The sequence below is a fragment of the Amblyraja radiata genome, chromosome 10 (genome assembly GCF_010909765.2).
Source record: "Amblyraja radiata isolate CabotCenter1 chromosome 10, sAmbRad1.1.pri, whole genome shotgun sequence".
NCBI classification, from domain to species: domain Eukaryota; kingdom Metazoa; phylum Chordata; class Chondrichthyes; order Rajiformes; family Rajidae; genus Amblyraja; species Amblyraja radiata.
This window is the reverse complement of record NC_045965.1, coordinates 61,698,854-61,725,042: the sequence shown is the minus strand read 5'-3', so window position 1 is coordinate 61,725,042 and position 26,189 is coordinate 61,698,854. Positions and strand designations below refer to the sequence as shown.

General features: G+C 45.9%; 1 protein-coding gene and 1 long non-coding RNA gene across 2 annotated transcripts in view; both read right to left on the bottom strand.

Moving 5' to 3' along the window:
• Positions 1-1,454: 1,454 nt before the first annotated feature.
• LOC116978151 lies at positions 1,455-6,034 on the bottom strand. Its single transcript, XR_004413393.1, has 3 exons — positions 5,969-6,034; positions 2,648-2,764; positions 1,455-1,533 (listed from the first exon to the last, which is right to left on the bottom strand). It is a non-coding gene; the product is annotated as an uncharacterized LOC116978151 (long non-coding RNA).
• A 1,074-nt stretch (positions 6,035-7,108) lies between these two features.
• Positions 7,109-26,189, bottom strand: part of LOC116977411 (outer dense fiber protein 2-like) — a 36,827-nt gene continuing 17,746 nt past the window's right edge. Inside the window, exons 5-12 of the mRNA XM_033027840.1 lie at positions 19,712-19,843; positions 17,951-18,025; positions 16,559-16,630; positions 16,092-16,208; positions 14,747-14,932; positions 11,443-11,552; positions 9,750-9,885; positions 7,109-7,264 (exon numbers count right to left, since the gene is read on the bottom strand). Of these exons, the coding sequence (XP_032883731.1) occupies positions 7,109-7,264; positions 9,750-9,885; positions 11,443-11,552; positions 14,747-14,932; positions 16,092-16,208; positions 16,559-16,630; positions 17,951-18,025; positions 19,712-19,843 (984 nt within the window). The remainder of the gene's footprint in view (positions 7,265-9,749; positions 9,886-11,442; positions 11,553-14,746; positions 14,933-16,091; positions 16,209-16,558; positions 16,631-17,950; positions 18,026-19,711; positions 19,844-26,189) is intronic.

The following is a 26,189-nucleotide window of genomic DNA, read 5'->3' as shown; positions in this document are numbered from 1 at the left end:
ACAGAAAATTCAAAAGAGAACATAAATTTCATTTTTTTTAAATCTATGGTTTTTAGTTTTGTTTAATTTATTTTTTAGAGATACAGCATGGAAACAGGACTACGGCCCACCGAGTCCGCATCGCACCACACATTAACGCTGGGGGGGGGGGGGGGGGGAACTATTGCCTTACAAGACCTGGGTGCGGTCCTGACATGGGGTTCTTGGTTCTTGGTCCTCCAAAATATTCCAAATGGAATTTAAACTGGTGGTGGAGGGTGGAATTAAGCAAAAAAGGATTCTTGGTGAAGAAGAGCTACCTTAAATTTAGTTGCGTCTGGTTGAGCAACTATGGTAGGGTGAAGACTATTCCATGCTTTAATTGTGCGGGGGAAGAATGAATTGCTGTACACATCTGTTTTGGTAGCTGGTATCTCAAATTGGATCGAATGCCCTCGTCTGTCTGTACGGAGTTTGTACTTTCTCCGCGTAACCTGCGTGGGGTTTCTCCAAGATCATCCACCTGTTCATCCACTTCCTCCCACCTCCTCCCCTCCGTTTCCCCATTCAACAACCTCTTCTCCTTATTCCCTCCTCCCACATCCTCTCTCTTTCACTCCCTCTTGCATCACATCTCTCTCCCTCCTCCCACCTTCTCCCTCCACCCCCCCTTCAATCCCCCTTCCCTCCTCCCCTTCAACCCTCCCACCCCTCTACATTACCCCACCCTTGTCATCCCTTCATCCTCCCTCCCACTTCCCCGTCGCTCCATTCCTCCTCTCCAGTAGCTCCCCAATTCCCCTTCCCTTCATCCTCCTCCCTCTTGCACCAGTCTCCCTTTTACTTTACGCCCACCTCCACCTGCTCACCCCCCCCCCCTCAACCTCTCCTCACCCCCTCCACCTCACTCATCATTCCTTTCTCCCATCCCCTCCTCCAACCTGCACCTCCTGAATTCCACATACCTAGCTGCAACCTCCCTCTGCACCCTCACCCCCCCTGTACCCTCCCTCCCTCTGCACCCTCCCTCCCTCTCTCCCCTACACCCTCTCTCTCTCCCCCGGCACCCTACCTTCCCCCCGTGCCTCTGCCCTTGCCTGGCGGGCTCGAAGCCGCGTCCCGGGAGACGGGTGTTTGCCAGCGGCCGCCTGTTGCCTGGCGCCGCGGCTGATGGAGAGAGAGCCCGCGACACGGGGCGGAGCTGAGCCCGGGCGGGGCTGTGTAGAGGGGCCGGGGCTTGTCTGTCTGCCTCAAGGCAGCGACTGACCCAAGGAGGGGAGGGATGGAGTGAGAGAGGTGGGTAGGGGGTGGGAATGGGAGGGGTAGGGAGAGGGGTAGGAATGGGAGGGAGAGAGGAATGGGAGAGAGGGGTGGAATGGGAGGGATGGAGATGGGAGGGTGCAGGGGAAGAGGGGTGGGAATGGGAGAGAAAATGACACCTTTAAATGCAAGATGCAGTTGATGACTTACCTTTACTCTATCTCCCATATCTCTTATCCGCCTGCTTTCTACTGTAGCCTTTTCAAGATCAGCCTTCAATTCATCGGCTGATGTCTGTAAGAACAGGATCTAATGTTGGTCGTGACAAATATAACTATCGTGACATATATACTTATGTCCAATAACCTTCAACCTTCTGTAGGTCTCCACAACACTACTGATTGACAAATGCAAGTTTCAAACCATATTCTATATTTAATACACTGCTCCTGGAAGAACAAAACTACCAGAATAAATAATTAATCGAATAAATAATAATAACTACGAGAATAAATAATGGAGAACATGATTCACATTCTGAGACAAAGTGCTGGAGTAACTCAGCAGGTCAGGCAGCATCTTTGGAGGAGATAGATATGGAACGTTTAGGATTGGGACTCTTCTTCGGACTCATCCCTGGAACCTATCCCCGCTTTCCAGAGATGCTGTCAGTCCCGCTGGGTTACTCCAGCAATTTGTGCCCTTTTTTTAAAACCAGCACCCGCAGTTCCTTTCTCCGCCATTCTTGATACTACCCAAGTTCAAAGTACAACTGACCAATCAGACCAAGCCGTTTACATTTGGATATAGTTTAACACTTGCAAGAAGTTAAACTGAATATCAAAATTCAGGTATTTTCTCATGCACTCAAGAGTTTCCTGATTTTCTTTTGTTGGTCGAGCTAGGCAACTTTCAACTGGATCCATGACAACTTTGCAAGGTGTAGGAATGAACTGTAGATGCTGGTTTACGCGGAGGATAGACACAAAATACTTGAGTAACTCAGTGGGACGGGCATCATCTCTGGGTAGAAAGAAAGGGTGACATTTCGGTTTGAGACCCTTCTCCCTGGACCCAAAACGTCACCCAATTCCTTTTCTCCCAACATGCTGCCTGTCCCGCTGAGTTACTACAAAATGTTGTGCCTATCCACGGCGTAAACCAGCATCTACTGTTCTTTCCTATACATGCAAGGAGTCACTTCAGCCTGCAGTGCAGATTGAAGTCTGAAGAAGGGTCTTGGCACGAAACGTCACCCATTCCTTCTCTACAGAGATGCTGCCTGTCCTGCTGAGTTACTCCAGCATTTTATGATGACTTTACAATGTTTAGCTTCTGAGCTTTAAGAAATTTCCTCATTCCAGCTGCCTCATAAACAGCTGGGTTTGGCTGGATAAATGTTTAATACCCGAGTTTCGTATTGCACAACAGCCTCCTCCAGTTGTTTGGCTTTGGCTTTGGCTTGGAGCTGCATCAGTTCTGTTGCTGTTATTACTGCTCTCTCTTCCAAAGCTGTTAGCGAGGCCTGTGAATGACAACATCATCACATCATTTTCGGGTTTCTGTATTCTCACAGCCACTGTGACAGGCTAGTGACTGAATTAAAATTATAGTGGAGACCTCTATTCAAATAAGAAGAACGGTCCTGACCCGAAATGTTACCTATCAATTTTTTCCAGAGATGCAGCCTGACCCGCTGAGCTACTCCAGAACTTTGTGTCTACCTTTTTGGTTTAGTTTAGAAATGCAATCCGGAAACAGGCCCTTTGGCCCACCGAGTCCGCACCGACCAGCGATCCCCGCGCACTAACACTATCCCACACACACTAGGGACAATTTACATTTATACCTAGGCAACGGGTGTCGAGGGTTATGGGGAGATGACAGGAAAATGAGATTAGGAGGCAGAGATCAATCATGATTGAATGGCGGAGTGGACTCAATGAGCCGAATGGCCTCATTCTACTCCTATAACTTGTGAACTTGAGAATTAACCTTCAAACCTGTCTTTGGAGTGTGGGAGGAAACCGAAGATCTCGGAGAAAACCTTAGCGGTCACGGGGAGATGGTAAAACTCCGTATAAACAAGCACCAGTTGTTGGGATCAAACCCGGATTTCAGGCGCTGCAGGCGCTGTAAGGCAGCAACTCTACTGCTGCGCCACTGTGCCGCCTCTGACACATATTCCTGACTTCATGTTGAGGATCATTTATTTGCGGGGGAGAAAGCCACATACAGGTCTCTGCAGTGTAAAATGTTCTGGCTAAGAGAACAGTAAATCAGTGGCTCCTCTGGAATGGACAAAAGTAATGCAATTTAAAATAATGTGGGAAACAAAGCCATGGATGAAGAATTGACGACCTCGGCTTTCTGAATATCACCAGGAAACAAGAGCCGAATTCCTACAAATTGACATTAAAGAACGAAAACCATCTACTAAAACTGTAAAGGTCTCAACTGAAGACGAAAGAAACTATAGAAGTTTATCGGACATAATAAGGTGCGGCACGGTGGCGCAGCGGTAGAGTTGCTGCCTTACAGCGCCACAGACCCGGGTTCGATCCTGACCACGGGTGCTGTCTGCACGGAGTTTGCACGTTCTCCACGTGACTGCGTGAGTTTCCTCCGGGTGCTCCGGTTTCCTCCCACACTCCAAAGGCTAATTGGCTTCGGTAAAATTGTAAATTGCCCATTGTGCGTGAAGGATAGTGTTAGTGAGTGGTCGGTGATCGGTGGGCCGAACTGTATCTTTAAATGTAACTAAAAGTATTTATCCCAGGGGTAAGGGAAGCTAAAAGTTAGAGAATCTCATATCACAGAAAATAGCTCCTTCAGCCCATCTTATTCATGGTGTTTATGATGCCAATCCCATGTACCCGCATGAGACCCATATACCTCTACTTCTTTCCTCGTGGGAGATATGGGTGCACACTGGGGTGGAGGGGGCATAGGAACGAGAGAGGGGTTATTAGTTAATAGTTTCTTAATTATATTTATTAACCTCAATAAGCTACTAGGTAAGTGTTGTTATGGGACTGATGGGAATGGTCTAAGAGTCGACATAGGATTGAAAGGCTGAATGGCCTCCTGCCATGTTATTGAGAAATTTGAGAAATAGTATGGAGGAAATGAAGTAAATAAAAGAGCTTTTATGGGGATTGTGGAGATTTTGAAGAAAGGTGATCAATATCAAACTTTTTCACCCAGAGAGTTGTGAATCTGTAGAATTCTCTGCCACTGAAGGCAATGGAGGCCAATTCACTGGATGTTTTCAAGAGAAAGTTGGATATAGCTCTTAGGGTTAACAGAATCAAGGGATATGAGGGGAAAGCAGGAACGGGGTACTGATTCTGGATGATCAGCCATGATCATATTGAATGGCGGTGCTGGCTCGAAAGGCCGAAAGGCCTACTCCTGCTCCTATTTTCTATGTTTCTAAATCCATGGCACCATTTGTCAACCTCTCTGTGAGAAAAAGTGTTTCCTCATCTCCGTTCTAAATGGCTTACCCCTTATTCTTAAACTGTGGCCCCTGGTTCTGGACTCCCCCAACATCGGGAACATGTTTCTGATGAAGAGCTTTTTTGTTATCTGCTATTCAGTCACCAAAAAATGATTATACATGATTACAATCAAGGCATCCACAGTGCAGGATCAAGGCTAGTACATGTAATCAGCTTTTTAAATGAGCCACTTCAATCGCACCCACTGCCTGGTTCCCTCAGCCTGCTAACTAATGCTTGTCTTGTTAACATCGCCATTCAATTTATTTTCGAAAGTTTCTGTCAAATTCACTCCCTTCACCCGTTCAGAGAACAAATTCTGGAGAATAACAAATATTCCCAAATTTTTAAGAAATTAAAGTGCAATCATAAAAATTGTTTACTGATGCACTAAGGTCAAAAGACTCAGGGGCAGAATTAGGCCATTCAGCCCATCGAGTGCCCTTTGGCCATTTGATGATGGCCAATCTATATTTCCCTCTCAACCCCATTCTCCTGCCCCTTCCTTCAACAAGACCTTTGACACCCTTACTACTCACAAGCCTATGTCTCTGCTTTAAAAATAGCCATTATCTCGGCCTCCGCAGCTATCTGTTGCAATGAATTCCACAGATTCACCACCCTTTGTCTAAAGAAATCCCTCCTCATCTCCATCCTAAAGCTATGCCCTTTTATTCTGAGGCTTTGCCACTCTTGTCCTAACCTCTCCCACTGCTGGAAACATCCTCTCATAATCCACTCTATCTAAGCCTTTCATTATTCGGTAGGTTTCAATGAGATCCCCCTCATCCTTCTAAACTCCAGTGACTACAGGCCCAGAGCCCTCAAACATTCCGCATACATTAACCCAATCATCCCCGTAAACTTCCTCTGGACCCTCTCCAACGCCAGCACATCCTTCCACAGATATAGGGCCCAAAACTGCTCACAGTATCTCAAATGTTGATAAGTTCATAAGTGATAGTAGTAGAATTGGGCCGTTCGGCCCATCCAGTCTACAGCCATTCAACCAATGCTGGTCCATCTCTCCCTCCTAGCACCTTATAAAGCCTCAACACCACACAGTGTTCTGGAATAGATGTTTGAGTCATTCATGAAGAGCATTTGAGACATTTCCTGTGTCCACTGGCCCAGTAAAGTGTAAGAGAGGACCCAAGAACCTCCTTTGAATCTGAATATTAAAGGAAAATGACACATTTAAATGCAAGATGCAGTTGATGACTTACTTTTACTGTATCTCCCATATCTCTTATCCGCCTGCTTTCTACTGCAGCCTTTTCAAGATCAGCCTTCAATTCATCAGCTGATGTCTGTAAGAACAGGATCTAATGTTGGTCGTGACAAATATAACTATCGTGACATATATACTTATGTCCAATAACCTTCTGTAGGTCTCCACAACACTACTGATTGACAAATGCAAGTTTCAAACCATATTCTATATTTAATACACTGCTCCTGGAAGAACAAAACTACTAGAATAAATAATTAATCGAATAAATAATAATAACTACGAGAATAAATAATGGAGAACATGATTCACATTCTGAGACAAAGTGCTGGAGTAACTCAGCAGGTCAGGCAGCATCTTTGGAGGAGATAGATATGGAACGTTTTGGATTGGGACTCATCCCTGGAACCTATCCCCGCTTTCCAGAGATGCTGTCAGTCCCGCTGGGTTACTCCAGCAATTTGTGCCCTTTTTTTAAAACCAGCACCTGCAGTTCCTTTCTCCGCCATTCTTGATATGACCCAAGTTCAAAGTACAACTGACCAATCAGACCAAGCCGTTTACATTTGGATATAGTTTAACACTTGCAAGAAGTTAAACTGAATATCAAAATTCAGGTATTTTCTCATGGACTCAAGAGTTTCCTGATTTTCTTTTGTTGGTCGAGCTAGGCAACTTTCAACTGGATCCATGACAACTTTGCAAGGTGTAGGAAGGAACTGTAGATGCTGGTTTACACAGAGGATAGACACAAAATACTGGAGTAACTCAGTGGGACGGGCATCATCTCTGGATAGAAAGAAAGGGTGACATTTTGGTTCAAGACCCTTCTCCCTGGACCCAAAACGTCACCCAATTCCTTCTCTCCCAAGATGCTGCCCGTCCCGCTGAGTTACTCCAAAATGTTGTGCCTATCCTCGGCGTAAACCAGCATCTTCTGTTCTTTCCTATACATGCAAGGAGTCACTTCAGTCTGCAGTGCAGATTGAAGTCTGAAGAAGGGTCTTGGCACGAAACGTCACCCATTCCTTCTCTACAGAGATGCTGCCTGTCCTGTTGAGTTACTCCTGCATTTTATGATGACTTTACAATGTTTAGCTTCTGAGCTTTAAGAAATTTCCTCATTCCAGCTGCCTCATAAACAGCTGGGTTTGGCTGGATAAATGTTTAATACCCGAGTTTCGTATTGCACAACAGCCTCCTCCAGTTGTTTGGCTTTGGCTTTGGCTTGGAGCTGCATCAGTTCTGTTGCTGATATTACTGCTCTCTCTTCCAAAGCTGTTAGCGAGGCCTGTGAATGACAACATCATCACATCATTTTCGGGTTTCTGTATTCTCACAGCCAATGTGACAGGCTAGTGACTGAATTAAAAATATAGTGGAGACCTCTATTCAAATAAGAACAACGGTCCTGACCCGAAATGTTACCTATCAATTTTTTTCCAGAGATGCAGCCTGACCCGCTGAGCTACTCCAGAACTTTGTGTCTACCTTTTTGGTTTAGTTTAGAAATGCAATCCGGAAACAGGCCCTTTGGCCCACCGAGTCCGCACCGACCAGCGATCCCCGCGCACTAACACTATCCCACACACACTAGGGACAATTTACAATTATACCTAGGCAACGGGTGTCGAGGGTTAAGGGGAGAAGGCAGGAAAATGAGATTAGGAGGCTGAGATCAGTCATGATTGAATGGCGGAGTGGACTCGATGAGCCGAATGGTCTCATTCTACTCCTATAACTTGTGAACTTGAGAATTAACCTTCAAACCTGTCTTTGGAGTGTGGGAGGACACCGAAGATCTGGGAGGAAACCCAAACGGTCACGGGGAGATCGTAAAACTCCGTACAAACAAGCACCAGTTGTTGGGATTGAACCCGGATTTCAGGCGCTGCAGGCACTGTAAGGCAGCAACTATGTTTCTATGGTACACAAAAATGCTGGAGAAACTCAGCGGGTGCAGCAGCATCTATGGAGCGAAGGAAATAGGTGACGTTTCAGGCCGAAACCTTTCTTCAGTTTCAAATGTTTCTCCAGCATTTTTGTGTACCTTCGATCTTCCAGCATCTGCAGTTCCTTCTTGAAAACTATGTTTCTATGTTAACTCTACTGCTGCGCCACTGTGCCACCTCTGACACATATTCCTGACTTCATGTTGAGGATCATTTCATTGCGGGGGAGAAAGCCACATGCAGGTCTCTGCAGTGTAAAATGTTCTGGCTAAGAGAACAGTAAATCAGTGGCTCCTCTAGAGTGGATTAAAGTAATACAATTTAAAATAATGTGGGAAACAAAGCCAGAGATGAAGAATTGACGACCTCGGCTTTCTGAATATCACCAGGAAACAAGAGCCCAATTCCTACAAATTGACATTAAATGCCAATGAAAACCATCTACTAAAACTGTAAAGGTCTCAACTGAAGACGAAATAAACTCTAGAAGATTATCGGACATAATAAGGGGCGGCACGGTGGCGCAGCGGTAGAGTTGCTGCCTTACAGCGCCACAGACCCGGGTTCGATCCTGACCACGGGTGCTGTCTGCACGGAGTTTGCACGTTCTCCACGTGACTGCGTGAGTTTCCTCCGGGTGCTCCGGTTTCCTCCCGCACTCCAAAGGCTAATTGGCTTCGGTAAAATTGTAAATTACCCATTGTGCGTGAAGGATAGTGTTAGTGAGTGGTCGGTGATCGGTGGGCCGAACTGTATCTTTAAATGTAACTAAAAGTATTTATCCCAGGGGTAAGGGAAGCTAAAAGTTAGAGAATCTCATATCACAGAAAAGAGCTCCTTCAGCCCATCTTATTCATGGTGTTTATGATGCCAATCCCATGTACCCGCATGAGACCCATATACCTCTACTTCTTTCCTCGTGGGAGATATGGGTGCACACTGGGGTGGAGGGGTCATAGGGACGAGAGAGGGGTTATTAGTTAATAGTTTCTTAATTATATTTATTAACCGCAATAGGCTACTAGGTAAGTGTTGTTATGGGACTGATGGGAATGGTCTAAGAGCCGACATAGGATTGAGAGGCTGAATGGCCTCCTGCCATGTTATTGAGAAATTTGAGAAATAGTATGGAGGAAATGAAGTAAATAAAAGAGCTTTTATGGGGATTGTGGAGATTTTGAAGAAAGGTGATCAATGTCAAACTTTTTCACCCAAAGAGTTGTGAATCTGTGGAATTCTCTGCCACTGAAGGCAATGGAGGCCAATTCACTGGATGTTTTCAAGAGAAAGTTGGATATAGCTCTTAGGGTTAACGGAATCAAGGGATATGAGGGGAAAGCAGGAACGGGGTACTGATTCTGGATGATCAGCCATGATCACATTGAATGGCGGTGCTGGCTCGAAAGGCCGAAAGGCCTACTCCTGCACCTATTTTCTATGTTTCTAAATCCATGGCACCATTTGTCAAAGGCATTATTACCCACAGGGGGCTATCTCACAAACATATAATCAACTTGTGCAGAAGCATCAAATATATGAGATATGATCGTGGCATGTCGGAGGTTTCTATATTGACCCAGGAATGATCCAGGGAATGGAGAGTTATGGACGATTTGCCCGCAGATGAGGTTAGTTTATCTTGGCCTCATGCTCGGTACAGACATTGTGGGCCAAAGGGCCTGTTCCTGTGCTGTACTATACTATGTTTTTTTCCTAATATATCACCTTCCATGTCGAAAAATGTTCCAAGGTGCTCAAACTAAACAATAAAATTAAATGCCTCTCAATTCCAAAAGACTTTCGTGTTTAATTGTTCTACTGAACCTTTAGTTGTGCATTTTCCATTTGGAGACTGGCCGTTTCCAAACTGGTGGCATGCATTTTGTCCAGAAGGTTGTGGCTTGTCAATTTGGCTCTTTCTGTGCCTTTCGTAAGCTGCTCCTTTACGGCATCCACCCTCCTGTTCACAGAGGAAGGTGCAATAAACTGAAGGGACACAGCTTTAAAGATGGAAGCTTTCACCAAGCGCACACTAAATTAAACACAAGTAGCACACACAGGGTCTGTTTCCGCGCTCTGTCTCTAAACTAAAAACTAACAGTAAGTCGGATAACAAATAGCTGCATATGGAAAGTCAAGTCAACTTTATTTGTCACATACACATACAAGATGTACAGTGAAATGAAAGTGGCAATGCCTGCAAGATTGTACAAAATACCAGAACAGAATAGAACCAGTATTTACATTTTTTACATTTACAAGATACAGCAGTAATTATGCCCCGGTGAGATCAGTTTACAGAGATCAGATGGCCTGTGGGAAGAAACTCCTTCTCATCCTCTGTTTTCGCAGCGTGACAGCGGAGGCGCTTGCCTGACCGCAGCAGCTCGAACAGTCCGTTGCTGGGGTGGTAGGGGGCCTTCATGATCTTGCTGGCTCTGGATCTGCACCTCTTGGTGTATAGGTCCTGCAGGGGCATGGGGGAGTGTAGTTCGGCCGAACAAACTATTCTCTGCAGAGCCTTCCAGTCCTGGGCAGAGCTGTTGCCAAACCAGATTGAGATGTTACCGGACAAGATGTTTTCTACAGCAACAGGGTAGAAGGATTGAAGGATCCTCAGAGAGACTCTGAATTTCCTCAGTTGCCTGAGGTGGTAAAGGCCTTACTCACCAGTGTGGCAGTGTGTGTTGTCCATGTCAGATCCTCTGTGATTTGGACTCCCAGGTATTTAAAGCTGCTCACCCTATCCACCGAAGTCCCATTTATCCCCAGTGGCGTGTACGTCCTAGGTTATTGTGCCTTTCGAAAGTCCACAATCTGTTCCTTAGATTTAGTGACATTCAAGAGGAGGCACCAGAGTGCCAGGTCAGCCACCTTCTCCAGGTAGGCCTAATCATCGATATCGGAGATCAAAATTGGTGGACCCACACCGCCAAGAGCGAGGAAGGTGGCCTGGAACGTAGGCGAACCTGGTGCTGGGGCCACCAAGATGTAGGGGGACCCGGGGGGGGGGGGGGAGGGGGGGCACTTGCTGCCACGTGCGACGGCAGGCCTGGTTCACCGTTGTGAGCAGAAGTTGGGTCTTCTCAATGAACTTTATACAACTTTGACAGCACCAGAAACATGAGCGACTCTTGTGTACCATCTAGGTGAGGTCCGTTGTATGTTCATTGAGGCCAGTTCATTGGCTATATTTAAGAGGGAGTTAGATGTGGCCCTTGTGGCTAAAGGGATCAGGGAGTATGGAGAGAAGGCAGGTACAGGATACTGAGTTGGATGATCAGCCATGATCATATTGAATGGCGGTGCAGGCTCGAAGGGCCGAATGGCCTACTCCTGCACCTATTTTCTATGTTTCTATGTATGATTTTACCGGGTTGTATGCAAATTAAAGCATTTCGCTGTACCCAGGTGCAGGTGGCAATAAAGTATCATTGAATCAAAAAGTCACTGAAAAGTCACACACAAGAACTAAGATTTACAAACACATGGCAAACCTTAAGTCAGCTCTACTTACCTGGAGAGTGAGATAATTTTAGTTTCTAATTGGGCCTTGCTGTCAACTGCAGCACTGTACTGTTTGCTCCAGGTATCAATGGTCCTATGTGCCTCGAATAACTTCAGTTCCTAAAGAGAGAAGAGGCACATCAAGGAGAGCACTAAGGGTCATTTTGAGAACAAACTGAGATGTGAGGTCCCAGGTCTGATCCCTGTAGTCATCGTATTCCCAAGTAGGATTACGAAAAGTAAAATATCAACACAATGATCTGCAGATGTTGGAATCTTTTTTCCCCCAAGGACCCAACGGTCGTGAGAGCTTCTTGGTGGGGAATGGAGATGGAAAGGGACTGGCGCCCACAGTAGGGATGAGGCAATGGGGGTCTAGGAATTGAAAGTGGTTCAAGTGTTGAAGTTCATTAGTTCTAGGAGCAGAATTAGGCGCATCAAGCCTACTCTGCATTCAATCATGGCTAATCTATCTTTCACTCTTAACACCATTCTCCTTCCTTCTCCCGATGACCCCCTGAAACCCATGCTAATTAACTATAGACTTTAACTATAAGTCTGACACATGCCACGTACAGAAATATTCAGATGATACAGCGATTGTGGCATGTGTAAGGAACGGGCAGGAGGAGGAATACAGGAACTTGACCAGTTCCTTTTGTGCCTGGAGTGAAGAGAACTGTCTCATCCTGAACACAACTAAGACTAAAGAGATGGTGGTTAACTTTGGCAGGTCCAAACTCCCCCTTCAGCCGGTCAACGCTGCAGGGGCTGACATTGAGGTGGTGCAGACATATAAATACCTTGGAGTGCACCTTGATAACAAACTGGACTGGTCTCTTTTTCCTCAGAAGGCTCAAATCCTTCAATGTGTGTAATGAAATGCTGCACATGTTTTACAACACTGTGGTTGCAAGTGTTATTTTCTACGCTGTTGTCTGCTGGGGCAACAGCATTAGTGCAAAAAACAACAAGAAGCTGGTCAAACTGGTTAAACGAGCTAGCTCAGTGCTGGAGGGGAGAGTAGACTCTGGGATGGATGTGCTTGAGAGGCGTATGAGGCACAAGGTGCAGGTCATCCTGAAAAACCCCGGGCATCCCCTCCATGTAATTCTGGAGAGTCAAAAGAGCACTCGGAACAACAACCGGCTCCTCTCCCTGCCCTGTAGAATGGAGCGGTTCAGGAGGTCCTTCACCCCTGCAGCCATTAGATTTTATAATTCGGACCGCTAGGCTGTAGGGGGATGCATTTTGCAATTTATAATTTTTAATTGTTAATTATTGGTCTTTTTAAGTATTTATTGCTCTCAGGTAGTGTCCACATTGTATTCTATGTATTTTTTGTCTGCGTTCGTTTTGAATCTGTGGGTTTGTTGGTTGGGGGCTTCTGGACATCTGAATTTCCCTGAGGGGATCAATAAAGTATTTATTATTATTATTATTAATTAAGAATCCAGCTGTATTAAAAATATCCATTGACCGCCTCCACAGCCTGTGGCAATGAATTCCACAGATTCACCACATATACAAGACATTCCTCCTCATCTCCTTCCTAAAGGACTGTCCTTTTATTCTGAGGCTATGACCTCTAGTCCTAGACTCTCCCACTGGTGGAAACATCCTCTCCGCATCCACTCTATCCAGGCCTTTCACTATTCGGTACGTTTCAATGAGGTCTCCCCGACATCCTTCTATACTCCAGCGAGTGAGTACAGGCCCAGCGCCTTCAAACGCTTATCATATGTTAACCCACTCATTCCTGGGATCGTTCTCATAAACCTCCTCTGGACTGAGGAGGTTGAAGTGCACGCGAGGTGTCCGGGATGTAGATTCTAGGCAAGAAAATGGCAATCCAGCTGGGTGCAGCATCCTTGGGGTGACACTGTGGCAATGGCAGGGATCGGGAGCCCAGGTTACAATGTGGGGGCACTCCGGTTTACCCATCCACATCCAGCAACAACACTTGATGACATGATCAAATTCAACAGAATTGGAGCTCCTTTTTATCCGTATGGTTTAGACTCAGTGGATAAGTCCTTGAACTACTGGCCACCATTAGAATACTCCTGAGGGATGAGGATGCAGGGTGACTTGGACAGGTTGGGTGAGTGGGCAGATACATGGCAGATGCAGTTTAATGTGGATAAATGTGAGGTTATCCACTTTGGTAGCAAAAACAGGAAGGCAGATTATTATCTAAATGGTGTCAAGTTGGGAAAAGGGGAAGTACAACGGGATCTGGAGGTCCTTGTTCATCACTCATCAGTTAATGAAAGTAAGCATGCAGGTACAGCAGGCAGTGAGGAAAGCGAATGGCATGCTGGCCATTATTACAAGAGGAATTGAGTATAGGAGCAAAGAGGTTCTTCTGCAGTTGTACAGAGCCCTAGTGAGACCACACCTGGAGTATTGTGTGCAGTTATGGTCACCTAATTTGAGGAAGGATGTTCTTGCTATTGAGGGAGTGCAACGTAGGTTTATAAGGTTAATTCCCGGGATGGCGGGACTGTCATATGCTGAGGGAATGAGCGGCTGGGCTTGTATACTCTGGAGTTTAGAAGGATGAGAGGATATCTTATTGAAATATATAAGATTATTAAGGGTTTGGACACGATAGAGGCAGGAAACATGTTTCCGATGTTGGGGGAGTCCAGAACCAGGGGCCACAGTTTAACAATAAGGGGTAAGCTATTTAGAACGGAGACGAGGAAGCACTTTTTCTCACAGAGAGTTGTGAGTCTGTGGAATTCTCTGCCTCAGATGGCGGTGGTGGCTGGTTCTCTGGATACTTTCAAGAGAGAGCTAGATAGGGCTCTTAAAGATAACGGAGTCAGGGGATATGGGGAGAAGGCAGGAACGGGGTACTGATTGTGGATGATCAGCCATGATCACATTGAATGGCGGTGTTGGCTCGAAGGGCCGAAGGGCCTACTCCTGCACCTATTGTCTATTGGATGTGAGGGCCCAGGTTCATTGAATATCTCTGCTCCTTCTATTTCATGAGCATGAGGGCGGTACAGTGACGTAGTGGTTGAGTCGCTGCCCCGCAGCGCCACGGGCCCCGGGTTTGATCCTGACCTCAGGAGCTGTCTGTGCGGAGTTTGTACGTTCTCCCTGTGGCCGTGTGGGTTTTGTCCGGGTGCTCCGGTTTCCTCCCAAAGACGTGTAGATTTGTAGGTTAAATGGTTTAGGTAAAACTGTAAATTGTCCATAGTGTGTAGTATAGTGCTTGTGCACGGGGCAATCGCTGGGCGGCGCCGACACGGTGTTTCCGCGCTGTATCTCTAAAGTCTGGTCTAAAGTCTAAAAGTTACCTTGTCTTTTATCTGAGAATGAAGGCTTTCTACAGTAGCTTCAAATCTCTCCGCTCTTCTTTTTTGAGTTTGTGTTGCCTTCTTTAAAACAGTTTTGTCCTCTTTGGCCTTTTCCTTCGCAGTTGCCAACCGTGTCTGGAGGCACTCAATCTGCAACTGCTGGCCAATTACTGTCCTCTCAGATCTCTGAAACATTGAATACAGGTTGACAATTCGCCCACTATCCACAGATCACCTCCTGCATACACGGGTGAAAGTGCTGAAAGGGACTTCTGATACAGGTGGCTCAGTGGTAGAGTTGCTGCCTCACACAGACACAGACTCGAACTCTAGGTGCTATCTGCGGGTCTGATACCATGCGATATGGCAGGAAAGTGGTGCTGAGATAAATTGTCAGTCACAATCTTGTAGAATGGTGAAGAAAGCACATGGAACTCTTTCTATCTAGTGTAGGAAGGAACTGCAGGTGCTGGTTGAAACCGAAGATTGACACAAAAAGCTGGAGTAACTCAGCGGGCAGACAGCATTTCTGGAGGGAAGGAATGGGTGACGTTTCGGGTCAAGACCCTTCTTCAGACTGATATTCATATAAGTAATTAGAAGGGTTTACATTGATAAATTTAGCTGACAAAAATGGGAGGCGGATTAAGGGTGGCACAGTGCAGCTAGAAGACCTGCTGCCTCACAGTATCAGAGACCTAGGTTCAATCCTGACCTCGGGTGCTACCTGTACTGAGTTTGTACGTTCTCCCCGTGACCGCGTGGGTTTTCTCTGGCATGGAAAATTTGTAAATTGTCCCTAGCGTGTGGAGGATAGTGTTAGTGTGCGGGGATCGCTGGTCATTACGTACTCTGTGAGCCAAAGGGCCTGTTTCCACTCTGCATCTCTAAACTAAACTAAACATGAATAGAGGGAATATGATTATTAAAGTCACAGATTACATGGCATGGATACAATAACAATTTTTTTAAGAGACATTTCAACAAATGGCTTTGGTTTAGTTTATTATAGTCGTGTGTACTGACTACGGGTGCTGTCTGTATGGAGTTTGTATGTTCTCTCTATGACTGCGTGTGTTTTCCGGTTTCCTCCCACATCCCAAAGACGTGTGGGTTTGTGGTTTAATTGCCTTCTGTAAATTGTCCCTAATGTGCAGGATAGAACTAGTGTACACGGATGATCGCTGGTCGATACGGACTCGGTGAGCTGAATGGCCTGTTTCTACGCTGTATCTCCAAACTGAACTAAGTAACTGTAAAAGGTTTTGGAGGATACCGTTCTGTGCCATTTTAAGTTTCTGTGGCCATCCTGTTAAGAATTGTCATATTTTGCAATTCAACTTACAAGTGTTTGCGCTAACAATCTGTCACTCTCAGCTTCTTTATTCCTAAACTGGCTCTGTAGACGTGCTATTGTTTCTTCAACAGATTTTGAAAGCTGCTTTGCAAAGAGCGAGTTATCCTGGAAAAGAGGTTACATTTAGTTAAAGCATCAGCTAACTATTTAAAGCATCAACAGGGGCACAGTGGCGCAGCAGTAGACCTGCGTGGGTTTTCTCCGAGGTCTTCGGTTTCCCACACTCCAAAGACGTACAGGTTTGTAGGTTAATTGACTTGATATGTGCAAAATTGTCCCTAGTGTGTGTAGGATCATGTTTGTGTGCGGGGATCACTGGTAGGCGCGGACTCGGTGGGCCGAAGAGCCTGTTTCCGCACTGTATCTCTAAACTAAGAAAACAAAACTAATTATTGTACATTAATTATTCACGTTTTCTAATTAAACAACAAGATTCCTAACGTCCTAAGTCTTACCTTTTCTTTCTGGCGGACCTCTAAGGCTTCTTTAGCATTTCTCTCCGCTTCTATGAGTTTATCTTTTAAATGCTGTAAAAAGATTTTTGATAAAGAAACAAGTGATTCTTCTGCAAAGTCAATTGGGAATAACGGAACCAGACTCGCTTCTGAAGGGTGTCAACCCGAAGCGTTAGCTATCCATGTTCTCCAGGAATGCTGCCTGACCCACAGAGTTACTCCAGCACATTGTGTTTATTTTTCCCTTCTATATTCATTCAGATCACTTCACCACAGCACCCGATCCCCAGGTTTCATCCTGGCCTTGGGTTCTGTCTACATGGAGTTTGCACGTTTTCTCTGTCACCGTGTGGGTTTCCTCTGGGTGCTGAGGTTTCATAGAAACATAGAAAATAGATGTAGGAGGAGGCCATTTGGCCCTTTGAGCCTGAACCGTCATTCATTGCGATCATGGCTGATCATCAGCAATCACTAACCCGTGCCTGCCTTCTCCCCATATCCCTTGATTCCGCTAGCCCCAAGAGCTCTATCTAACGCTCTTTTAAATTAATCCAGTGAATTGGCCTCCCTACTGACTTCTGTAGCAGAGAATTCTACAAATTCACAACTCTCTGGGTGAAAACGTTTTTTCTCATCTCCATTTTAAAAGGCCTCCCCTTTATTCTTAGACTGTGGCCACTAGTTCTGGACTCCCCCAACATTGGGAACATTTTTCCTGCATCTAGCTTGTCCAGTCCTTTTTTATACGTTTCTACAAGATCCGTACTCATCCTTCTAAATTCCAGTGAATACAAGCCCAGTCTTTCTAATCTTTCCTCATATGACAGTCCCGCCATCCCAGGGATTAACCTCGTGAACCTATGCTGCACTGCCTCAATAGCAAGGATGTCCTTCCTCAAATTAGGAGACCAAAACTGCACACAATACTCTAGATGTGGTCTCAGCAGGGCCCTGTAAAACTGCAGAAGGACCTCTTTCCTCCTATACTCAAATCCTCTCATTATGAAGGCCAACATGCCATTAGCTTTCTTCACTGCCTGCTGTACCTACATGTTTCCTTTCAGTGACTGGTGTACAAGGAAGCCCAGATCTCGTTGCACTTCCCTTTTTCCTAATCTGACACCATTGAGATAATAATCTGCCTCCTTGTTTTCCTCCCACATCACAAAGATGTGTGGGTTTGTAGGTTAATCAGCCCTCTGTAAATTGCCCCCCAGTGTGTAGGGAGTGGGTTAGAAAACGGGATAACATGGAACTAGTATGAACGGATAATCAATGGGCGGCGTGGACTCGATGGGACGCGGGGCCTGTACCCAGGCTGTCTTTCAATCAAACAATACTTAAGAATGATGAATGCGAGATATTTAGGAATGTAGAAGGCAAAATACTTGCGATCGTTTTTGATTCACTTCTTGTCAACTTCTGAGTCAAGCCTTCCATCTGCGTGTTGGTACAATCCATACGTGGCTGAAAGGAGAAAGTAGGATTAGAATGAAGTCACTAGCATAGCATTATAGGGCGGCTTCCTCCAATATCCCCAAGAACTGTGGGTTTCGTGGCCTCTGTAAAATACCGCAAGTGTCCAGGGCGTGGATGAGAAAGTGAGATAATTTAGAACTCGTGTGAACGGGTGATCGATAGATGGCATGGACCCAGTGGGCAGAAGGGGCTGTTTCCATGCTGTATCTATAAACTAAACTAAACCTCCAAAGCAGTAAAGATACCAAATATTTGATACTACTGTTGAATGTCTGCAGTGATTCTGACCGTGGGAAATAATATTTCAAACATTGAAATATTCCTTTTTCCCCTGAATGTGGGACAACTCTAACATATCGAGCTGGTGTGCGTGGAACAGATAGATCAAAAGACATTTTGAACATGTTTAGTAACCTAAAAGGAGCATTACAGGGAATAAAAGACCTGCCTTTCAAGTCCTTTTCAGTATTTCCCTAATGTATGACATACTTTGCCCTCAGTATAGTTTAGAGATACAGCGCGGAAATCAGACCGCACCGACCAGCGATCCCCACACACTAACACTATCCCACACACACTAGGGACAATTTACATTTATACCAAGCCAATTAACCGACAAACCTGTATGTCTTTGGAGTCTTGGAGAAAACCCACGCGGTCACAGGGAGAACGTGCAAACTCCGTACAGACAGTGCCCGTAGTCAGGATTGAACCCGGGTCTCTGGCACTATAAGCGCAGTAAGGCAACAACGCTAGTGCTGCGCCACCGATCTGCCTTTGCTCATTGCTTGACTATATAAAAGAACTGTAAAACCTCTCCCTCTGATCTCAAGTGCTATTCTCACGAGGTTGCCATTTTATTTTGAATTCTAAATCGGCCTCTCTATATTTTCCAACTTCAAAAGGCGATCATTAGAATTCTCTTTTTTGTTAGTGACAAAGACGTTGCTATGACAACAACATATAGGGCCTGTCCCACTTAGGCGATTTTTCAGCAGACAAGTTCACGGCACTCGCCTGAAAAACCGGGAACTGGAACGGTGAGTGTCAGAGTGGAACGCACACACACACACACACACACACACACACACACACACACACACACACAAACACATCGAAAAGGCGGGAGCCAGGGAAAGCGAGGGGGGGTGGGAGCGCTTTCTGAAATTCACACGGTGCAAAGCCAAGGTAATACAGACACAAACCGCGATGAACAGGAAGGTTAAGACGGCTAACACAGTGTACGGTGAGTTCTTTAAAACAGGGGGGAGGGGGCAGAAGGAGTGGAGACACTTTTAACATCACCGGTCGGTTCTCCTTGGTTCTGAAAACTCGTGCTTATGTTTTTTTCCCCACAATGAGCCAATCAAAATGCCCGGTCAGCAAAGGCGATTAACTAAAACTACCTACGACTAGCTCGACTACCTATAACTGCATGGCGACCCCACTAAGACTGCACCTACGACTACAAAAGTATCGATTTTCTCCATGGCGACCAATTGTTGAAAAGTTTGCGGCTACCATACTGAGGCCGGAACTAGTTCCCAGAATGCGGGAACTCCTCGCGACCATGAAGGAGACTCACCAGAGACCACCAGCGAACATGTGGCGAGCACAGAGTCTCCTGCATTCGCCTAAAAAGTCGCCTAAGTGGGACAGGCCCTTATCTCTTACCGTTCGAGCCCTCAAATCCTCCAGGACCTGTTGTAACCTTTGATTAGCGACGATGGAACTCTCCACCTTCTCCCCAAGCAAGTCCTTCCCTCCGGCTAGTCTGTTACATGCCGAGGTTGAAAGCTGATTCATCTGCAGCGATGGAAAGATGCATCGTGGCAAACGCATTTCATGGAATTGCATAGAACACACAGCACAAATACTGATGCACACATACTCCACTCCTTGGAGCGCAGGAGCCTGAGGGTATTAGATCATGAGGAGTAGATAGGGTAAATGCAGAAAAGATTTATGAGGATGTTGTCGGGACTCGAAGGCCTGAGCCATAGTTTAGTTTAGTTTATTGTCATGTGTACCGAGGTACAGTGAAAAGCTTTTTGTTGCGTGCTAATCAGTCAGCAGAAAGACAATACATGACTGGCTCCTCCCCTTTCTTTCTTCTTCCCGCCCCCCCCCCCCCCCCACCCTCACATCAGTCTGAAGAAGAATTTCGACCCGAAACGTTGCCTATTTCCTTCGCTCCATAGAGGCTGCCTCACCCGCTGAGTTTCTCCAACATTTTTGTCTAGCGCATGATTACAATCAATCCATTTACAGTGTATAGATACATGATAAGGGAATAACGTTTAGTGCAAAGTGCGCCTGGAGAAAACCCACACAGCCACAGGGAGAACATACAAATCCGGTTCAGGATAGTCCGAGGGACATCAAAGAGGTAGATAGTAGTTCAGCTCTGCTCTCGGGTTGTGGTAGGATGGTTCAGTTGCTTGATAACACCTGGGAAGAAACGGTCCCTGCCGGGAGTCGAAATAAGAACAGATCTGAGAGGAGTTTAACAAGATCATAGTTAAAGTTAGAAATGTTGCTGTAGGAATACAGATTTATGAGTGTGGAGCATTTGTAATGTGAATTTGTAGATCTGCTTCTGTGGCTCGCACGGGGTTGAGCAGACTAGGACTCTATTCCTCAGAGCGTCGGAGGAGGAGGGGTGATCTTATAGAGGTGTACAAAGAATAGATCGTGAGAAGAATTGAGAACCTGAGGACACAGATTGAAGGTGAGGGGAGAAAGATATAAAACTTTTTATTTTTTTAAACACACCGAGTAGTGGGTGGATGAAACGAATTGCCAGACGAGGTAGTTGAGACTATAACAACATTAAAAAACCATGTGGACAGATACATGGATAGGATAAGGCCAAACAGGTGGGACTAGTATAGATGGGGCATGTTTGTCAGCGTAGACAAGTTGGGCTGAAGGACCTGTTTCCATGTTGTCTCACTCAATGACTAATAGAGGCCAATCAGCAAGTCAAACATATCTCGAAGATTCACCACCGTCTGACTACGTCTTGGGAATGCGGAGTTAAACCGGAGCACCCGGAGAAAACCCACGTGGTCACGGGGAAAAGGTACAAACGTACAAACCCCATACAGACAGCATCCGTAGTCGGGATCGTACTTGGATCTCTGGTGCTGTAAGCGCTGTAAGGCAGCAACTCTACCACTGTGCCGCCCGCATCAAGTAACCTCTGAATAATCTGAATTAGTGCAGTGTTTCATCTCAAATAAGTGACAATTTGAAATTATCTTGTCTTGTTTTAGATATTATTAAAAAAAGTTACAATAGTCTTCCTCCAAAAAAAGACATAAAGAGTAACAGCAGGTTAGGCAGCATAGCATATGTGGGGAACATAATTAGGTTCCTTTGCTCCATAGATGCTGCCTCATCTGCTGAGTTTCTCCAGCGATTTTTATCTACCTTAAATAGGTGATGGTTCAGGTTGGGGTTCTTCTTCAAACTCACATAGATAGGTGATGTTTCAGGTCGGGACCGTTCTTTAAAGCAAAGGACAGCTGAAGTCTGAAGTAGGGTCCCAATCCAAAAAACATCACCTATCCATGTTCTCCACTGATGCTGCCTGACCTATTTAGTTACTCCAGCACAGTCTTTTTTTTGTAAAACAGCACCTGCAGTTCCTTGTTTCTACTCTTCCTCTCTATGATGGCATTGCAATGATTACGGAGGATGCCATCTCAACGGCAATTCACTCTGCCCTCTCCCACCTCGACAAAGAGACACTTACGCAAGAATGCTGTTCATCGATTACAGCTCAGCATTCAACACCATTATACCCTCTAAACTGATCACCAAACTCGGTAACCTGGGCATCGACCCCCCCCCCCCCCTCTGCAACTGGATACTGGACTTTCTAACCAACAGACACCAGTCTATTAGGTTAGACAAGCACACCTCTTCAACCCTCACCCTGAACACCGGCGTTCCACAGGGCTGTGTGCTCAGCCCCCTCCTCTACTCCCTCTTCAACTACGACTGCACACCTGTACATGGTACTAACACCATCATCAAGTATGCAGATGATACAACGGTGATTGGCCTCATCAGCAACGATGAGTCGGCCTATAGGGAGGAGGTCCAGCTCCTAGCAGCATGGTGCGCTGACAACAACCTGGCCCTTAACTCCAAGAAGACCAAGGAGCTCATTGTAGACTTCAGGAAGTCTAGGGGCGGCACGCACACCCCCATCCCAATCAACGGGACGGAGGTGGAACGTGTTTCCAGCTTCAGGTTCCTGGGGGTCAACATCTCCGATGACCTCTCTTGGACCCACAATACCTCAACTCTGGTCAAGAAGGCTCACCAGCGTCTCTTCTTCCTGAGGAGACTGAAGAAGGTCCATCTGTCTCCTCAGATTCTGGTGAACTTCTACCACTGCACCATCGAGAGCATCCTTACCAACTGTATCACAGTATGGTATGGCAACTGCTCTGTCTCCGACCGGAAAGCACTGCAGCGGGTGGTGAAAATTGCCCAACGCATCACCGGTTCCTCGCTCCCCTCCATTGAGTCTGTCCAAAGCAAGCGTTGTCTGCGGAGGGCGCTCAGCATCGCCAAGGACTGCTCTCACCCCAACCATGGACTGTTTACCCTCCTACCATCCAGGAGGCGCTACAGGTCTCTCCGTTGCCGGACCAGCAGGTCCAGGAACAGCTTCTTCCCTGCGGCTGTCACACTACTCAACAATGTACCTCGGTGACTGCCAATCACCCCCCCCCCCCCCGGAAACTCCTCCCACAGGAAAAACACTATGACTGTATGCATGTAAATAGATTTATTTATTGAAATCATATTCTATGTCGCTCTTCCAGGGAGATGCTAACTGCATTTCGTTGTCTCTGTACTGTACACTGACAATGACAATTAAAATTGAATCTGAATCTGATCTGCTGCTTGGAATCTCGATCTTCTAATCACTGTTGACTGGCAACATATTAATCCCATTAAAACTCTCACCTCATACATCGAACCTGCAAAGCAAATGTTCAATTATCTGACTCCCATTGATCACAACTCTTCAAAACTTGTTAGTCAGCCAGGGCTGTCTCTAACCTGTCAAGATCAAATGTCTTAACTATCCTCGTTAACCATTTTGTATTTCTTTCACTGCTAATAGATGACATTAAATCTTTAAATGGCTTAAAATGTGATTTTCTTTCCCAGTATTTTGTTTGTGGAGGAGTTTTGAGATTTCTCTCCACCACATGGGTGGCACGGCGTTGCAGCGGTAGTTGCTGCCTTACAGCGCCAGAAACCCGGGTTCTATCCTGACTACTGGTGCTTGTCTGTACGGAGTTTGTACGTTCTCACCGTGACCTACTTGGGTTTTCTCCGGGATCTCCGGTTTCCTCCCACACTCCAAAGACGTGCAGGTTTGTAGGTTGATTGTCTTGGTGTAAATGTAAAAGTCCCGTGTGTGTTTGTGTGTGTGTGTGTGTGTAGGGTAGTTAATGTGCGGGGATTGCTGGTTAGTGTGGACTTGGTGGGCCGAAGGGCCTGTTTCCGTGCTGTATCTCTAAACATATCTCCATAGGCATATCCAGATGAAATCAGCCCGTCCCTGCAGTAATTTGATGTGCACGTTGAAATCCTGGAAGATCTGGCTAATTTACCGATCATAGATCATACACAAGAAAAGACACAAAGTGCTGGAGAAACTCAGCGGGTGAGGCAGCATCTATAGAGCGAAGGAAATAGGCAACGTTTTGGGTTGAGATCCTTCTTCAGACTGATGTGAGGGTGTGGGGTGGTAGTTTACACGCCAGCGGTATGAACATTAACTTCTCCAATTTTAGGTAGTCCCTGCTTTCCCCTTCTTTCCCCTCCGCTTCCCAGCTCTCCTACAGCCCACTGTCTCCGCCTCTTCCTTTCTTCTTCCCGCCCCCTCACCCCCACATCAGTCTGAAGAAGGGTCTCGATTTCCTTCGCTCCATATATGCTGCCTCACCCGCTGAGTTTCTCCAGCATTTTTGTCTACCTTCGATTTTCCAGCATTTGCTGTTCCTTCTTAAACACAAAGTTCTGGAGTAACCAGGGCCGGCGTTAAGCCGATTTGACCGATTGCTCCCAATTGGGCCCCGCACTAATGTTCAGTATTTCGTACGGAAATACGAATTCTCTTTGTTAAATAAAGATTTTTTTTAATTCGCCATCCGGATTTTTTTTAAACGAACATGTATAACAACCACTGCACGGCCATCATACACAAACGATTTGTTAACTAGTGCTGTTAGCACTTCTTAATGGTAAGTACTTAACACCTTGTTATGCAATGTCATGAATCTGCATCTATCCGCATTCCTCAGTAAATGTTATAGTGTTTTAAACAAGTATTAATGACGCCGTGTTCCTTTGAATAAAATTCACGCGGCGTCATTAATACTTGTTTAAAACACAATTACATTTACTGAGGAATGTAGATCGATGACACGTTGAGAATTTCATTTAACTCACCATCATGAGTGAGGGCCCCGGACCGCGAGAAGGGGCTTCTTCCTGGTGTGCAGGTTTGTCATTCACCTACCGACCCACGTTGTGTCCAAAGATCTTATAGCGGATCTTTGGTTGTGTCTCTCTGTCTTTTGCTCACTCCCTCCCTCCCTCTTTCTCTCGCGCTCTCTCTCCCGCTCCCCATATTGTCTCTCTCTAGCTCTCCCACTCCCTCTCTATCACCCTGTCCCCTCAGCATTCCCGGAATCATTGACGTTTTGCAGTAGACAAAAATGCTGGAGAAACCCAGCGGGTGAAGCAGCCGCCTGGCCCGCTGAGTTCCTCCAGCACTCTGTGTTTTTTGTTTGGCTCTGAAATTGAAGGTGGCTCAGCGGGACGGGCAGCGGCTCTGGGGAGAGGGTTGTGTTTCTGGTCGAGACCCTTCTTCAGACAATCACAAGTACTCTCATCGACGCGAGTTCAGTTCGGTCTGAAGAAGGGTCTTCTCTCCAGAGTCGCTGCGCTGCCTGTCCTGCTGAGTTACTCCAGCTTTATGTCTATCTTCAATTTCAGAGAATTACAATTTCTCACGGGGGGCTTATAACGTCTCTAAATCCCTCTGGGACCCTCTGAACACGTCTAACCCCCCTCTAGCCCCCCTATTTCCCTCTATTCCCCTCTAAACAATTGTAAACACACCTGAACCCATCTGAAGCCCTCTAAACATCTCTAAACCGTTTAAACCCCTCTAAACTAGGAGGCTGCAAGGTGACTTGGATAGGCTGGGTGAGTGGGCAAATGCATGGGAGATGCAGTATAATGTGGATAAATGTGAGGTTATCCACTTTGGTGGCAAAAACAGGAAAGTAGACTATTATCTGAATTGTGGCCGATTAGGAAAAGGGGAGATGCAACGAGATGCAACGAAAAATGCTCACGGCAGACCAAACGTGTTAAACAGAAATTGGTCAGATATTGAGCTTTCACATGATTTCTCACTGTGTAAATAATCACTGAATTTAATTTTAAATGAATGTACCTGCATGTTATACTGTTTAGTTTGGAGATACCACCAGATAGTCTGGTTGATACAACCAGATTAGTTTGGAGATACAACCAGATTAGTTTGGAGATACAACCAGATTAGTTTGGAGATACAACCAGATAGTCCACTGAGTTCGCACCTACCAGCGATTTTTGTTACAGATTTGACAAATTTATTTGGCGGCCAATCAAACGCTGTCTCTAAGGGGGTTGCATCTAATCACCAACCAGCTTGCCTTAAAATTCCCGAAACTACACGAAATATAAACATACATAAATTTTTACTTTTCTAGAGTAGGGGCCCCGCCATCAGTTTTCTAATTGGGCCCCGCAATTCCTAGCACCGGCCCTGGGAGTAACTCAGCGGGTCAGGCAGCATTTCTGGAGAACATGGATTTAGAAGGATATCTATTCATGTTCTCCAGAGTTGCTGCATGACCTGCTGAGTTACTCCAGCTCTTTGTGCGCTTTTTTTTGTAAACCAGCATCTGCAGTTCCTTTGTTTCTAAATTCTGACTGCTCCACTGCAAAATCTCTCCAAGGTATGCCTGCTATGAACACGTTCTCCCCCTCTCTCCGACAGTCTGAAGGAGGGTCCTGACCCGAAACCTAATCCCATCACCTAATCTGTGTTCTCCAAGGATGC